The sequence below is a fragment of the Pipistrellus kuhlii genome, unplaced genomic scaffold (assembly GCF_014108245.1).
Source record: "Pipistrellus kuhlii isolate mPipKuh1 unplaced genomic scaffold, mPipKuh1.p scaffold_m20_p_1, whole genome shotgun sequence".
NCBI lineage: Eukaryota > Metazoa > Chordata > Mammalia > Chiroptera > Vespertilionidae > Pipistrellus > Pipistrellus kuhlii.
The window spans coordinates 152073608-152090654 of record NW_023425404.1 but is presented as its reverse complement, the minus strand read 5'-3'; the positions used below and the strand labels follow the sequence as shown (position 1 = coordinate 152090654).

General features: G+C 34.4%; 1 protein-coding gene across 2 annotated transcripts in view; it reads right to left on the bottom strand.

The window, feature by feature from the left end:
* Window positions 1-1879: 1879 nt before the first annotated feature.
* The window catches only part of ANTXR2 (ANTXR cell adhesion molecule 2), a 129385-nt gene continuing 114217 nt past the window's right edge, over window positions 1880-17047 (bottom strand). For both annotated transcript variants that reach the window (XM_045571379.1, XM_036412635.2), the window contains exon 17: window positions 1880-3805. In XM_045571379.1, the coding sequence (XP_045427335.1) occupies window positions 3767-3805 (39 nt within the window). In that variant the 3' untranslated portion in view covers window positions 1880-3766. The remainder of the gene's footprint in view (window positions 3806-17047) is intronic.

The following is a 17047-nucleotide window of genomic DNA, read 5'->3' as shown; positions in this document are numbered from 1 at the left end:
ATTCACTAAGAGAAATATTAATCCAACCTGGAAGCTAGAATACATGGTTACACTCACTTTATTACCAGCAAACAGACATTTTCCAATCTCACCTGCAAGTTTCTTTCCTTAAAAATACAGCAGATATACCAAGTTGTTCTATGGTTCTAGATTATACATTTCCATTCACATTAAAATAAAGAATGTCTGTATTTCTCTCCTGTGCACTTACACCCACCAAAAATTACCAGTAGCAATAAAACACTGATAAATTTCCTAACAACGTAATGCGGTAAAAAACCTAGCAGAAGTTAACCCAAGGCTTGGTGATGAAAAAATACTTGCTTTTCTAATTATATTTTGTCTTTTTAAAAATTAAATAATGTATGTCTGTCAGCTGTTCAATCAAAAATATTTTAGATACCGTGTTGGCCATAATAATGTGTTTTAATTTTTAAAATAAGCCAATACATTGCCTCTGAACAGCAAACAATGGCCATTGATATTAGATAAAGTTATTAAGTTCACAGGGACACCAGATATTATACCCAGTATATATTTATTTGAAAAACAATTATTGAATAATTTATTACTTAAAGTGGTTAGAATAAAGTGCAAAGGAAATATAAGCAAATCATTTCTTCTCTAACAATCTGAAATACAGGAGGTTTAAACCTTATATATTTTTGTCAAAGTAGTAATTATCCATAGTGACAGATGCTGCTCCCAGTTGATGGCGGGTCTCACATTTTACTCTGCATCTCATTGGGAAGGAAATACAAAATGTTAAAATAGAAGTAACTTGGGGGAAGGCATCAGTGATGCAACTCTTAGCACCAAATGTCTTTTCTTGGAGCACCAAATGCTTTAAGGAAAACATTCCAAGTATCAAAGTTTTCAGATAGATAAATATTTATGGATCAAATCCATAAAGAACAGACATTGTTATGAAATATATATAGATGCCTTCAAAACTTTCTTTCCAGACAGAGTAGACACATAAGTTAGGAGTCAGTTCCCACCTAATTGTTTTTGCAACCTTATGCAACACAAATGGAGTATGGCTAAAGGCTTACTCATTTATTCATAGAAAAGAAATCTTGACTGAACTGAAGTTCAAAAAAAATTAAACAGGAACTTTTTCTCTATATGAAATATAAAATGTTATTACACTTATGGAAATGGCTCTTTGTTTCCCTTTTATTTTCCTGGTTAAAAGGTCTAGAGGTTTTCAATGTAGTGAGAAAACAGTACTCATTAAAGCAAAGTCCTCTCACTTGCTACTTAGCCTGATTAAAACAAGTCATAACATAAAGCTGACTCATATCTTTCAGTGCAATGAAATTCATATGTCTTTAAACATTATGAACGGTACTTTTTTTGGAGTACATATAGACCAATGCCTCCCTGTCATCACTGAGAATCCTTCATAGTAGTATTAGAACTGCAAACTCATTTGCATGACAGCCCACCAAAAGCTACTTTGCCCTTGCAAGGCAGAGGTCTACTTACAGTGCTCATGTAACAAATGCCATATACTAGAGAAATTCAAAGTCACTACCAAAGCAAAAGCCTTAGCTTCTAAGCATCCTTGATACTCATAAATGCCATCTAGGAACGTGCACTGATCAGAAACAAAGTGCCAATTTAAAGAAAATAGGGATAACCCTGTCCCAGATGCAAATGTAGAACAAAGGTCTTCAAGAACTCATTGGGTGTACATCTGGCTTCCAAGTCACACTTGCACACATGGATAATTACTGCCAATGGTATCACTTGTGAACACGGGAGACATCTGGGGACGAAATATACTTCTGTCCCCGAAACTAACCAGGACAATGATGTATTCAACCAAACAAGGCTTGAGTTTATGTAGGCTTAAAGAAAATGGTAGCAGAGGCACAGGTAACATTTTATTTATGAATATGTAGACACATGACATTGGATCCAGCCAGCCAGTGACATAAATAAACTTGAGCAAAAGATTCAAGCCAGAAGGTATACATGTACATACATAGATTTGCGTGTGTGAGCCAGGCTTCTCGGAGTAGCACCACAAATCTGGACACCAACCCACAGAATCACTCCCGTCCTTTGACATCGCCATGAAGAGCACAATGGGGGTAATTATACCGGGTTGCTCCAGATCGCTCTTTCCATCGCATGCACTCACATGCCCGCCAAACATGAGATGTCCGCCTTCTCCCTTCCAACGTGATGGTTGTTGAACTTATTTTTATGTCATTTGATAAGCCTTGGTGCTCGCAGAGAGACATCCCACTGACCCAGCCACTGGTCATTGTCTATACCGGTTCCCATCAAAGCGGGCGCACTTTGTCAGGTTTCGCGTCGAATACCCATTTCGCCTCTGAAATACAGTATCGAAAGTGACTAGATCATTCGAGCTTTCCTCTTCAGCTGCTGCCTTCTTCCTCCCCCACCGTGTTTCCGCTCACGCTAACATCATTTGGCATCGTCGACATGACACGATGGTGATTTTCCTACAAAAAACTCTAATACATACATTTTTGAGGTTCTGTGGTGGCGGATCCTCCTGAACATTTAATTTTCAAATCGGTGAATGGAGATCTTTTCTTCTCTACGGAATCACATCCGAGATAAAGGGCCCCTCAAAAATCCAAGTAATGTGCATACAGTAATAGGTCATTCAATGTCAAAAGGCATAAAAAAGATGAGCAAAATCTTCACAGGCTGCTGCTTGCTGTTGCCTTTAATTATAGTAATTAAACTTTGAAATTTTCATGCAAAGAGAGTTGCTGGCTTGTGACGCTGAGGAGCCCTCGGACACTTGGAGAAAGAAAAAAAAACCCTGAGCGGAAGCTTTGTGGTTACCGCTTCCATTAAATTAAAAGCAAACAAAACTCCTTGGTATGTTTACAGATATTGATGCTTTACGCACTACTAAACCCTAAACATAGAAAGAGGGGTGAGTCTACCAATCACAGGGGCAAGGTCTCAAATCATGAGTCCCTCATATTCCACTCAAAACCTCTGGGTAGAGGCTGTCTTCCTGTGTAATAACGCTCTATTAATTGTCTTCTTTCCCGAGAGCATAATGAAAGAAAGGTGTCTTGAAAAACTATAGGGCAAAATCTTGCTTGCTACCAATACCTGGGGGCAAACTGTCTACATTTTGTCATGCGTGTGCACTTTTCAGTGTGAGAATGACAAGATTTTCCAGGCAGAAGCTTCCCATAGGCACAGAGTGGTAGGGAACGTGGAAGGATTTTGTGATCTGACAGAGCTTTAAGGCAATAGACTCCTTTATTTGCTGAGCCTGGCAGGAAATCTCATCCTCTGCCTGTGGATACACAGTCTTGCCATGTGAAAACATGAGAGCCATGTTACCACGTTCAACGCTCCTTTCTTCATTAAAGATCCATCATGGCCAGTAGTTTTGTGGTCTCTGTTTTGATATCATCTTCATGCTGTTGTTTTTATTTTTATTTTTTATTATTGTTTTCCTTTTTTACACATTCATGCAAACTTTTGTATAAGTCATGGCATGTAGATTAATGGTCCTTTTCATTTTCAATGCCATGAGTCATGAGTTACCACTGGGTTTCATCAACTCCCAGGTGGATGGCAGAACAAGTGTTTGAAAATGTCTGGTGCAAGCAAAGCAGAAGGCAGAGAAAACATTTCCCCACTGAGAGGAATAAAGCTGCTCTTCCAAAAACTTGTAAGATGCACTTATTGGTTTTCATTTGCTTGGAAATCAGCAGTGTGAAGATATACCATCTTCATACCTTCTTGGTCTTTCTTTTTACTGAGACGAAACTCGGGAGAAGTTTATGCACCGGCCCTAGAAGAGAAACAAATCCTTATTGAAATATTAAAGCAATTATAAAAAAGCATAAGAATGCCTATTTTTCCTACCATAATATAATAAGCAATCACCTAAGGTAAGATCAATGTTAAAATAACACAGGAAACCATAACTTCTTTTTTTTTTCCCTTGAGTCAAAGCATTGAGATATTTTCCACAGCAACTTCCTCTACACAATGGTATGGAGTGGAAAAATTCTATGGAAAAAGGAAATATCTTATTGATGTTTAAAGTATAGTGTTACTATCCTAGCAATAAGAATATCAAAGCCACAACTTTGTATGTTTCTCTCAATAATGAATTCAGATGAAAGTATTTCTTTATGCAATATGGTGCTTCTAAAACTGATATGAAGTTAGTGCTTCTAAAATGTATATATGAGCCAAAACCGGTTTGGCTCAATGGATAGAGCGTCGGCTTGGGGACTGAAGGGTCCCGGGTACGATTCCGGTCAAGGGCCTGTACCTTGGTTGCAGGCACATTCCCAGTAGGGGGTGTGCAAGAGGCAGCTGATCGATGACTCTCTCTCATCGATGTTTCTAACTCTCTATCTCTCTCCCTTCCTCTCTGTACAAAATCAATAAAATATAATGAAAAATAAATAAATAAATAAATGTATACATGACGAGTGCATTTAAGTAGTAAGAGACTGAAGACAAGGAGTTTGGGGAAAAGGGAGGAGATGCCATCTCTTTGTTATTCTCTCTCTTTCTTTTTTTTTTTTTTTTTCTTCTCTTTTATAAAAAGCTTTTGCAATAGGTGTATTAGTGACCTTGTATATTGTTGTTGACCAGTGCCCACAATGCACACCACCATTATGTGTGCTCTCCAAATGGCAACTGTTTATTTGTATTGCACATTTCCCAAGAGACTTTGCCATTCTGATTCCTCAGCAATTCACATGATGGCTGGGGAGACACACAATTCGTATGTAATTGTAAATAATCTAAAATTCATTTGAAAATCAAGCTTCCAATTAGTGATACAGGGTCCCACCACCTTCTCTCTGTTTGGTATGACCCTCTGATTCACTATATTACATAAATCATGTACAGATTCCTCAAAAACTAGCATACTGCTTTCTACCTTAGGGTCAACATTATCACTCTGTTGAGATTTTTCTATTTTTCATATCTGCTTTCTAATTTCAGATATTAGAACACCTCTTTACTCCCTCTAAATTTGAACAATACATTCATTTTTTATATTTAAAAAAAAGTGTTGGAGAAGAAAACTTGGAACATAAGACCAAGATTTTAGTCCATTTTCCTTTCAAAAAATGACTACTCAATAAATTTGGGAATTTCAGAAATGAATGAAATAGCCCAAAGGATAACAGCAAACTTGTTTCCATTAGCTTTTTGATTGAAAGGAAAACAGTCATCAAATTATCTATTTCTAAATGTCTTTGGAAGCAACCTGTTACTGTAATTGTCAATTTTATTACTACTTTCTACAAATAATATGTGTGAAAAAGAAAGTGGGAGAAAAGCATAAACACAAGCACTTTAGAATGAGGTCAAAATGTGTTGGTAAATCCAATGTTCATAGACTGTGCACTCAGATTGTATTTCTGTATTATCTAGAATCTTCAAACAAGATCTCGTTTTACAGATCTGTAAAACGAGTATTAAGTGAATTATATACTCTTCTGCAGATAGCTAATAATGACACCAAATGTCAAGAAATCATTAAAGATGTTCTTTTCATGCTATATCTTTTTCTAAACTTTTGTTTCAAGGGAGATAGGTAGGAACATGAGACAATGAATGAATATTTGATAAAAGCAATAAAGCAGTTTTTCTAAGCCACAACAATGTATATAATGACTATACAATTACAACAGGGATGAACATTAAAAATATTACCTTCTGGCAATTTTCCAGAATCAAACAAATGTATGAGAAATGATATTATAATGGCAATAATGTGAATTAATGACATTTTTCTTGTGTGTTTATGAACCAAACAAGTTAGTTTCTCTCTTCTTCATTATTTGGAAAAGAAAATATCATGATGCTCTACTTTTACTTGAGTTTCATTGCTAATTAACTAGCTGTAGATATAAGGCTGACCACTTCTGACCTTTTTTTTTTTCATATGTAACCTGGTTTATTTGTATCTTCCTCACCTATTTCAGATATAGAAGTGAAAACTTGAAAAGTAACACATACTTATTAAATACAATGCATTGGCCCAGCATGCATGGCTCAGTGGTTGAGCATCAATCTATGAACCAGGAAGTCATGGTTCGAAAGCTGGCCAAGACACATGCCCAGGTTACTGGCTCGATCCCCATTATGGGTGTGCAAATTCTTTCTCATCATTGCTGTATCCATCTTCCTCCCTCTTCATTCCTCTCTAAAATAAAAATATATTTAAAAAATAAGTACACTGGATTAACACTACTATTAGAACCACTTTCTAAGCTTACAGTTGTTCTGACCACTTCTGTTCCCATCCCAGATTAAATCTTGGTGACCATGATTCATTCACTTTAAACAACTGGACAGATTAAAAAGTGAGGTTGATAATTCACCTGAATTTTCAAAATAACTTCAGCACCTAAATCATTCCAGACTTAAATTCTCTGTTTTAATGAAAGGCATAGAAGTACGAGTGAAGAAAACCCTATTGATTTTGACCCTGAGGTCCTTACTTCAATTCTTCCAAAGTTTGGGATTAAGTATTGATTGACAGCTGCCAAATGTCAATTCAAGTACCTCAAAACCCCTCCTAAATGCTGTATACACCTTTGTGTTTTATACACCTATTAACAAAAACAACCAAATGTCTTCTCCCCTCCAAATCATGGACTTAGAGTGTTTCACTTTTATCAAGAGCTGATAATGTCTGGGTGTACTTTCATTTTACTCAAACTGAAAAGTTGGAAACCTGGAGGAGTTCTGTTAAGCACTGCCTAGTTCTCTCAGTCATGGAACTCCTTTCCCCAGAGGTCCCATTGCATGTCCTCCGCAGCCAAACCACTCTGACACTCACTAACTGTGTGGCCATGGGTGACATTTTCCTACTGTGTGCTTGTTTCTTCATAAGTAAATTGATGATTAAAAACTGGACCTAGTCCTAGCTGGCTTGGCTCAATGGAGAGAGTGTCCGCCTGAGGAGGAAAGGCTCCCAGGGTCGATTCAGGCCAAGGGCATATGTATGGGTTGCAGGCTCCATCCACCCTCCCAACCCCCCAATAGGAAGCATGCAGAAGGCAGCTAATCAATGATTATCTTTCATCATTGATGTTTCTATCTATCACTCTCCCTTCTTTTCTGAAATCAATAAAAATATTTAAAAATAGTAATAATAAATTGGACCTATTCTTAGGATTGTTATAAGGATTAAATCTGTTAATATATATAAAGCACTTAGAGCAGTGCCTGGCATATAGTATACTCCCAGTAAAGAAATAGGAATTTATCATCCATCTTTCTCTAATTGCTTCTTCAAAGTGTCTAACATGGAGCAGACTTGTAATAAGTAATCACTTAGAAACAAATCCACGATGAATGTCTAAAGGAATGAATACTAAATGACAAAACCTCCACAGGGGGAGAAGCCAGACCTCAAAAATGCAAATACAGAGTAAGTATGAATTTGAGAGAGAAAAAGATAATTACAGAAGAGAAGAATATAATGGTAGAAAAGGAGAGAAGAAAATATGGAGAAACAGAAGAGTAAAGAGAAGATAGAAAAGGTATAATCAAGAAAAATAGAAGCTATTGGCCAGAAGGAAAATTTTATTCAGTATTCTTTCAGACATCTCACTCCCAGGGGATTATTTCAGCCTAGCAGCTAACATCAATTTCCTGGAATTTTCTTAAATCAAGGTAACACACACTGGTTGTAAGTGACTGTGATTAGGTGTCTGTGGCCCTTCAAAGACTATTCAATGCTATCTTACAAAACACATCGTGATAATGCTAATTATGTTCAAGGTCATGAATGTTTGGGCTGCCACTGATGATATGGCAAGCAGTCGATGCCAGAACACTGGAGAGCAATTTTCATTTATAGGAAATAGAATAAGACAAGGTTTAAAAGACTTCATATCTTATCCTTATAATGCTTACATAATAAAGGTATGTTATCCGGGTAACACGAAAAGCAGTATAAAATAAGTAGAACATACAACCCATTAAAGAATAGTACAGATTACAGAATAGTATTAGTTACTAGTGCTCATTTTTCTGAGACTATCTCACTTTAATGATGAATAGAAGAAATGCTGAAAATATTTTTAAAGTTAATTAAATTGCTTAATATTAGTCTATTTAATATAAACTAAATATATAGAACTACAGATAGAGACATATATTTATAATTATAATACCTTATTTTCCATGTAGAGTAATTCTAGGATCAGATAGGACTAAACAGTCTTTATAATAAACAATTAAAATGTATAATATGCTAATAGATGAACACAAGATTTCTACTAACAAGTTTCTATTAGAATAAGAAACTTGCTATTTCTTTAGAAACTGTTGTCGGCAATAACCTCTCTTGGGTATCATACTAGGTAGGATTAGAAGTTGATGCCCAAAATAAAACTGAGTCTATGTTACTGCTCTGTAGTTAACAAAACCAAAAGAAGAAAACAAGACAATACTAGGAAATGACATATTATAGACTCCAGTTCTATCGCAGTATCTATAAAAAGCTGTTTTACTGGTTGCTTTTCACTGTAGCCAGTAAGAGTAGCATTAACCAGAGCAAGTGTCGAGTTTCCCATCTCTTGAGCATTAAAATTCTGCTGGCATTAACACTTGCAAGCTCCTTTACTAGCTATCTGTGCAGGATATATTTCACTGCCAGAACCTTTATAGTATCATACTCACCTCATAAATATCCATTGACAAGCTGAAGCATACAACTGCACTTTAGTTTAGACTTTTCAAATATAGATGATTTATTTATAGTCTTACCTCAAAAAGAGTTTACTAAACCTTCATGTTTTGTACAACAGTAAATAGTGATTCAAATTTAAAACTGTATACAAAGCACAGAAATACATAGAAACACATACAAGATAATTTAAGGGGTCCAAGAAAACCTGAATATCAGGGACAGGGAGAAATGCTGACTCTTGAGGACACAGGAGGCTCTTTAAGTGGAGATTTCATGTAGCAGCCGAAGAGAGAACACATACTATTATCTGTCCTTCTCCTACACATAATATAACATTATGAGAAGGACAGATAACAGTATATGTGAGGTATAAAGAGATTTATGTATATATTATTACATATATTATGAGATAAATTGTGCCATCCTCTGCTAAAAATAAAACTGCAAGATTTTGAGCTGAAGTATAAATCCCATATACTCTTTTCTAATTCCCCTTTTACAGTGGAGAACACACACCATATAGATATTCAGTAGATGTTGTGAAGGGAAATACTGAGTTTGCCTGACAAATTAGACTGGATATAGCAGGACAAAAAATCATTAAACTTGAAGGTAGGAAAATAGAAACTATTCAAATTGAAAAACAAAAAGAAAAAATGACTAAAGAAAATCTGAGATTTGTGGGACAATATATAATAGTCTGTCATATGAGTAATTGATGTCCCAGAGGAGAAGAGAAAGAATGGAGCAGAAGAAAAATTGAAAAAAATAATCACTCAGAACCTTCCAGAATGATAAAAGGCATAAACACACAGATTAAAAAAAAAAAAAAAAAAGTTAGTGATTCTCAAGCAGAATAAATTCATAGAAAACCATATATCAGATTATATACACAGTCTTTCCCTGCAGGCCTGGTCTGCCCCAACTGCCCTCCCCTGCTGGCCTGGTCACCCCTAACTGCCCACAACTGCCCTCCCCTGCAGGCCTGGTCCCTCCCAACTTCCCTCCCCTGCTGGCCATCTTGTGTCTACATGAGGACAGCCATCTTTGACCACCTGAGGGCAGCCATCTTGTGTCTTGGAGTGATGGTTAATTTTCATATTATTCTTTTATAAGATAGGAAATTTGTGTGTGTGTGTGTGTGTGTGTGTGTGTGTGTGTGTGTGTATGTCTTATACTCACATGCACACTCACACTCCCAGAAAATATCAGAATTAAGAACCCAAACTCCAACCATTATGTCAGATAATGGCTAATTGAAAACTCAATCACTATTTAAATTATGCATTTAGGAAAATGTTAGAAAAATCCAAATGGAAGGCATCACTACCGTTTATCAACTGGGAAATAGAATAAGTTAATTTACTCAGTATGAAAGAATTTTGCTTGAAAACACTAATTTTTTCACTAGATACTTCCTAGGCTTAAAACTTTAACCTCAAGTATTACCATAGAGCAAACATTTTCCAGGCAATTAAGTTCCCTCTAGAAAATTAGGTATTGAGATAATTGGTCTTAACATACTGCTTTTGGTACACTTGAGGAGAAATCCTGAAAACTTATATATCATTAACATTGAAAAATATTTATTGTGAGATTTTCCTAATATATATGAACCTAAAGATGAAATGATTTATCCATAGCTAAGTTTCTAAAAATTAAACCCTCACTTTTAGGACACCAAAATAGTATATGTTGTCCCAGTCAAAAAATTAATAACTGTGTTATTAATAAAAATGTGTTGATGAATTCACTCTACACTTCATTCATACAGATTTTCATTATCTATCTCTGCTGAAAAGAATCCATAGAAATATGGGTCATTTGTCAGATGGCTCAATTCCCAGCTAACCCTGCTTTTATGTGCAAATACAAGTCTAAACACTCATTTCATACTTAATCACAGGTATTTATATTGCAAAGATAAATGCCACTGTAACCCAGAGGTTATTTCACTGATCAGTGAGCATACAATGACATTTAATGGGAATCCTTTGCTCACTGTTTGAAAAGAAACTAAACATGCATTAATTTTGTCCTGAAATCAATACAGGCATTCTTATCTAAAAAACAAAAACAAAAACATATAAACTAACAAGATTCTTAAAACAACTGTGAAAATACTAAATCATCTCTAGAGATATAATTAATTTCTTCCAATGGAAAGAATAAACTCAAAGTTTAAACATTTTTACCTGTACTAGCATAAAGATACATTCAAACAAGTAAACAAACATAAATTGTGATAGTGTCTCAGAATACTAATTACTTACTCATGTGTACTAAGTTACTTCTATGTACAAAGGATAGTTTGCTTTTTGGTCCATAGAACGCAAAAATACTAAAGGCGTACACATTTAAGAGTCATATAACAAAAAGTTATTGCCTTTGGTTACTTAATCTTCATTTGACTGTCTATATGTAATTATTCAGCATAAGTCCCATAACCAGAAACTGGAATTGTCTGGTGTTAGTGCAAAATAGATTATTTATAGGTCAACAGATGATAGATAGATAGAATGATAGACAAGGATATAAAGAGTCTATCTTTCAGTTAGCTTAGAAAAACACATTTTGATTGTCTATAGTCAAAGACAAAATGATTTTCTAAACCAAAATTATAATAAACTTTAATATTCTACTTTAAAAATATAATCAGACTCTAGATAATAGTTTGTTCAGCATTATAACAATTTGTCTAATTTTTAACAAAGATATCTAAGCATCTGTTCAAACTCTGTCTTCTGTCCTAGACTATAATCTCCATGATGTTGTTTTCACTACCACTGCAAATGCGGTGCTCACTCTACAGTTCAAGTGCTTAAAAACATGTGCCAAATTAATCACTACTGGATTTTACTTATGCAGCCAATATAGCTCTGAAACATATAACTGATATTTATAATGATATTTATATAAATATTGATGGTTCAATCCAATAACACAATGATTAGTAAGCTATAAAATAAAATAAATGGTTCACTCGTCTAAACACAAAAGTAGGAAACTATACTTTAGTTTTTACTAACTGACTTATAGTTCAGCATTAGTGGCAATCATTCCATGGGCATATCACAAAAAATCTTCCTGGTTTATTTTGTGATATGAATATTCAAGCACTCCTAGATGTGTCATTTCTTATATGTTAGTTCAATGGCTAGGCATAATAGGTAACGGCTGACCTGCAGGATAGAAGTGTTCTAAGCTGGGAAACAAGCAGGCATCAGAGAGGAACTGAACTTGATGTCAATTTTAAATAGAGAGCAGATGGTTCGAAATGAAGTCTGTTTCGTGCTTGAAACCACCAACATTCAGAGTAGAGATAAAAGTATATATTCTAAGTCCATTATATTTCTTATATCTAACTACAACACATGTTTTGACAAGCAGGAAGTGATCATTATGAGCAACCTAACCACAGGTAAACATATCATGCAGTAGTGAAACTTTACATCAGCGCCCAATTAACTGATTCAGTAGGTGTTTATTTTCCTTGTTGCTTCTGCTATTCCCTGTCAAAGACATCAATATTCTTTCTTCACACAAGTGGCATACCGCTTGCTATTCTATGCATGTCAATAAAATTCCAGAGACCAAGTTATGCATCAAGGAGGAATCATTCTACTTTTGTTCATTAATAGCATCATTAAATTTGAAAACAATATAGCATAATTCATGCAACTTTACCAAAACACATGTTCTTTAAATGCTCTCAAGATTGATGGCACTTAATGACAAGTAGTGAAAGTTTAAGATTTAGTTGATACTAAACCTAGACTTTTTATCAACAAGTAAAGATTTAGGCTTAAAAAGAATGAAAACTTTCTTTAAAAGAATAAAATATAACTTGATAAATTAATTTCACTTAATATATATACTTTTAAATTAATGTAAAGGTCTGCAATCCATTGTTATTATTCTTTTGGTGAGAGATTATTAGATGAATCATTAATTCCAGAACATTCTTCAGAGTCAGGAACAAGAAATAAAAAGATAAGAAACTGCCTTTTTCAATTGCAAAAAAATTCTAATGTTCATAAAGCTTGCTTTCTTTAAAACTGCAGTAATGCAGCTTTTGGTGCACTTTTTTTTTTTTTTTAATGACAACAAAAATACCATTTCAAAACCTCATTGCCTGAAAATGTCTCTTTGACGGAAACAAAAGAGCACCATAGCCATGCATGGGTACAATGCCATAATAAAAGCAGTGCAGAGCTGTCATACCATACATAACCCAGCAGCCAGAAAGGCTATATGAGGTGACAGTGTACTGTGGAGTTTGAATGGCATTTCTCAGAAAAATCCAATAGCAGCACAGTTTTAGATTTCAATATCAATGATTGGTCATTCTAATAGGTATCATTGTATTTTTCCATCAACGTCAACACCTGTATTTGGAATTAGAATAGACTGAATGAATAAAATATTCTTCTACTGGCAAACCCCAAACCTGGACAATTATATCAGCATTTTTATTCAATCTTTTCTGACATCAGTGCACCTTGTGAAAAGAAAGCCAGATGTTCAATCTATTTGGCGCCATTAAAGTCTGTTTTACAGACATGTTATATGCAGTGTTTCTTTTCTCCAAATGATGATGGCATTCAAGTCTTTGATAATGAAGAAAACATATTTCAATGTGGGCTTTTTGGTACTTTTAGCCTTAAATATACAACCTAACATATGTTTAAAACAGAACATATGAAAATGAGACAAAGGAAATCTGAGTTCCAGGCACAAATATTGGCTCAAAAGCTACTTTATAGTAATTTTGAATAATTCAGACTCAAATCTCTTGAGACAGAGACTAACAGAAATAGAATCTCTTTGTTGTAATTATACTAACCTTCAGGACTTCACGTTGCCACAGTTGATATCTCATTGTTCATATTTTAAAAATATTTATTCCCAGATTTTAAAAGGATTATATCAAAAGAGTCCTTCACTTTGTATGACTTGGGATCATTTCTCATTGAGCAAAATTAAAAATAACACCTTTATAAAGCAGCCAGCAAATAAATTAATTAGCAGTTACTGTTAAGGTAACAACATTCATCTATCCATTTAACTGTACTAGCTATCACAGAGGTGGTGTCATGAACCAGTATTGAACAAATCCTGACCATAAAAAAAATTAACATCATACAGTTTTCATATAGCCATGAATAATTTTTAAAGTAATTTCTTCTGTTGCCTTTCACATTTATGGGAAAACCCAAACTATACCTAACAAAATGAACTTAGAATTATCTACCACCAATCAGTATGTTCTCTTTTTTTCCTTTTTGCTTCTTATTGATTAAGTCATTACATATGTGTCCTTAACCTCTCCACTGCCCTCCACTCTCCCCACTCATGCCCTCACCCCCCTAAGTGTCTGAGTCTATTGGTTAGGCTTATATGCATGCATACAAGTCCTTTAGTTGATATCTCCCCCCCTACCCCACCCTCCCCTACCTTCCCTCTGAAATTTGATGTTTTGATCAATGCTTCTCTGTTCAGTGTCCTATGTTCTTCGCCTTCGAAAGATTGTATAATAAAATAAAATTAAAAAATAATGGCTTTGGAAAACTTTCAAGAATGACAAGGGTCAGCTGAATTACTCATGATTTCTATATGTTGAAGAAAACAATCAATATTTTTGAATGAGACTTTGAATCTTATTTCTTTCAGAAGTAATCATCTATTAAGGTTTTTATGTATGTTTCTGATATAATTTCACTGAATATTAAACTTACTTAACAGCAATACTAATCATGTCTATAAAAAATTTTCTTATACCATGTTATCAGTGAGATAGGAAATATGTTTAACTTTATTTCAAAAGGTTATAGTTCTAACTTTTCCATTTTACAAATCACAGGTCAACATCCCACCTAAAAGGCTGGAAAGAAGACATGGTTTCCACATTGAAACAAAGACATTTGATATTAAGTTTAGAATAAAAGCTGAGAATTTGTAAAGCTCTATAAAGACCTGCATGTTTCAAAGTAACTTATTTTAAAAATAAGTCAATTTCACCAAATGTGGAGATATTATAGCTGAATATAACAAATTTTAGATATTTTTAGTGAACTAAGAAACCCAACTATAGTTCTTATATTAGAAGGCTGCTATGAGGTTACCATAATTTATCATATAAGTATTTTATCTTTCTATTCCTATGTCAAGCAAAATGCCTGAATTGTAATGCATACTATCTGTTTACAAATGGAAAAAAAGTAGAAAAGTACATGCTAAAAAACCTGTCCCCATCTCACTTCAGTTCCATTATATTAGCTAATATCAGAAATTTGATAAATAATTAAACAGCAAATAAAAAGTTTTGGAGAAACTAGAATCCTTATGCATTCCTGGGAGAATTATAAAATGGTGCAACAACTGTGGAAGACAGTACAGTGGCTTTTCAAAAAACTAAACATAACATTTCACATGATCCAGCAATTCCACTTGGGGTATAGTACACCCAAATTATTGAAAGCAGGGACTCAAATGGACACTTTAAATCCATGTTGAGAGTAGCATTATTTGCAATAGCCAACAAATGGGAAAAACCCAAATGTCCATGGACAGGAGAATGGATAAACAAATGTGGTATAGACACATAACAGAATATTATTCAAACTTTAAAAAAATATTTTGATGTATGCTACATTATGGATGAGCTTTGAAAATACTATGCTATTACCAAACATTCAAAGAAGAACCAAAACCTATCATCCTCAGACTATTCCAAAAAATTCAACAGGAAGGCACACTTCCAAGCTCTTTCTATGAAGCCAGCATTACCCTAATCCCAAAACCAGATAAAGACAACACAATAAAAGAGAATTACAGGGCAATATCCCTCATGAACATAAATGCCAAAACACTCAACAAAATTCTAGCAAACTGGATCCAGCATAGCATCAGAAAGATCATACACCATGACCAAGTGGGATTTACCTAAGGGATGCAAAGATGGTAAAATATCCACAAATCAATAAACTTGATATATCACATTAACAAATTGAGAGATAAAAATCATAGTCATATCAATTGATACAGAAAAAGCTCTTGACAAAATCCAACATTCTTTCTTGATAAAAATCCTCAGAAAAGTAAGAATAGAAGGATCATACCTCAACATAATAAAATCCAAGTATGACAAACCTACAGACAATATCATAATAATTAGGCAATAATAAAACCATTTCACGTAAGAACAGGAATAAGACAGGGATGCCCACTCTCACCAATCCTGTTCGAAACAGTACTGAAAGTGCTAGCCATAGCGATTAGACAAAAAGAAGAAATAAAAGGTATCCAAATTGGAAAAGAAGAAGTAAATTTGTCATTATTCTCAGATGACATGAGAAAACCCTAAAGACTCCATCAAAAAATTATTCAACTTACTAAATGAATTTGGCAATGTAGCAGGATACAAAATTAATGCCTAAAAATCTATGGCTTTTTTATATACCAATAGTGAACTTACAGAAAGAGAGATTTTTAAAAAATCTCATTTACCATTGCACATAAAAAAATTAAGATACTTGGTATAAGGAGGTAAAAGATCTGTACTCAGAAAACTACAGGACTCTGATAAAAGAGATAGAGTAAGACATAAACAGATGCAAGAATGTACCGTGCTCCCAGATGGGTAGAATCAACATCATTAAAATGTCCATACTACCCAAAGCAATCTACAAATTCAATGCAATCTACATTAAAATACCAACTGCATATTTCACAGACTTAGGCTGAACTCTCCAAAAAATCATCTGGAATAAAAAATAAAAAAAGACCCTGAATAGCCACAGCAATCCTGAAAAAGAACAAAGTAGGTGGGATCTCAATACCAGATATCAAGGTATTTTACAAAGCCACTGTTCTCAAAACTGCCTGGTAATGGTAGAAGAACAGACATATAGACCAGATGCTATAGAATAGAGAACCCAGAAATCAACCCAAACCACTATGCTCAATTAATATTTGACAAAGGAGGCAAGAGCATACAATGGAGTCAAAACAGTCTTTTCAGTAAATGGTGTTGGGAAAGTTGAACAGCTATGTGCATAAATAAATAAATAAATAAATAAATAAATAAATAATAAAACTAGGCCATCAACTTACACCATACACAAAAATAAACTCAAAATGGATAAAGGACTTAAATGTAAGACAGGAGACCATAAAAATCTTAGAGGAATCCACAGGCAGCAAAATCTCAAACATATGCTGAAGCAATATCTTCATTGATACAGCTCCTAGGCCAATGGAAACTAAAGAGAAAATAAACAAATGGGACTACATCAAAATAAAAGCTTTTGTACAGCAACAAAACAACAAGGAAGCCCACTGCATGGGAGAACATAT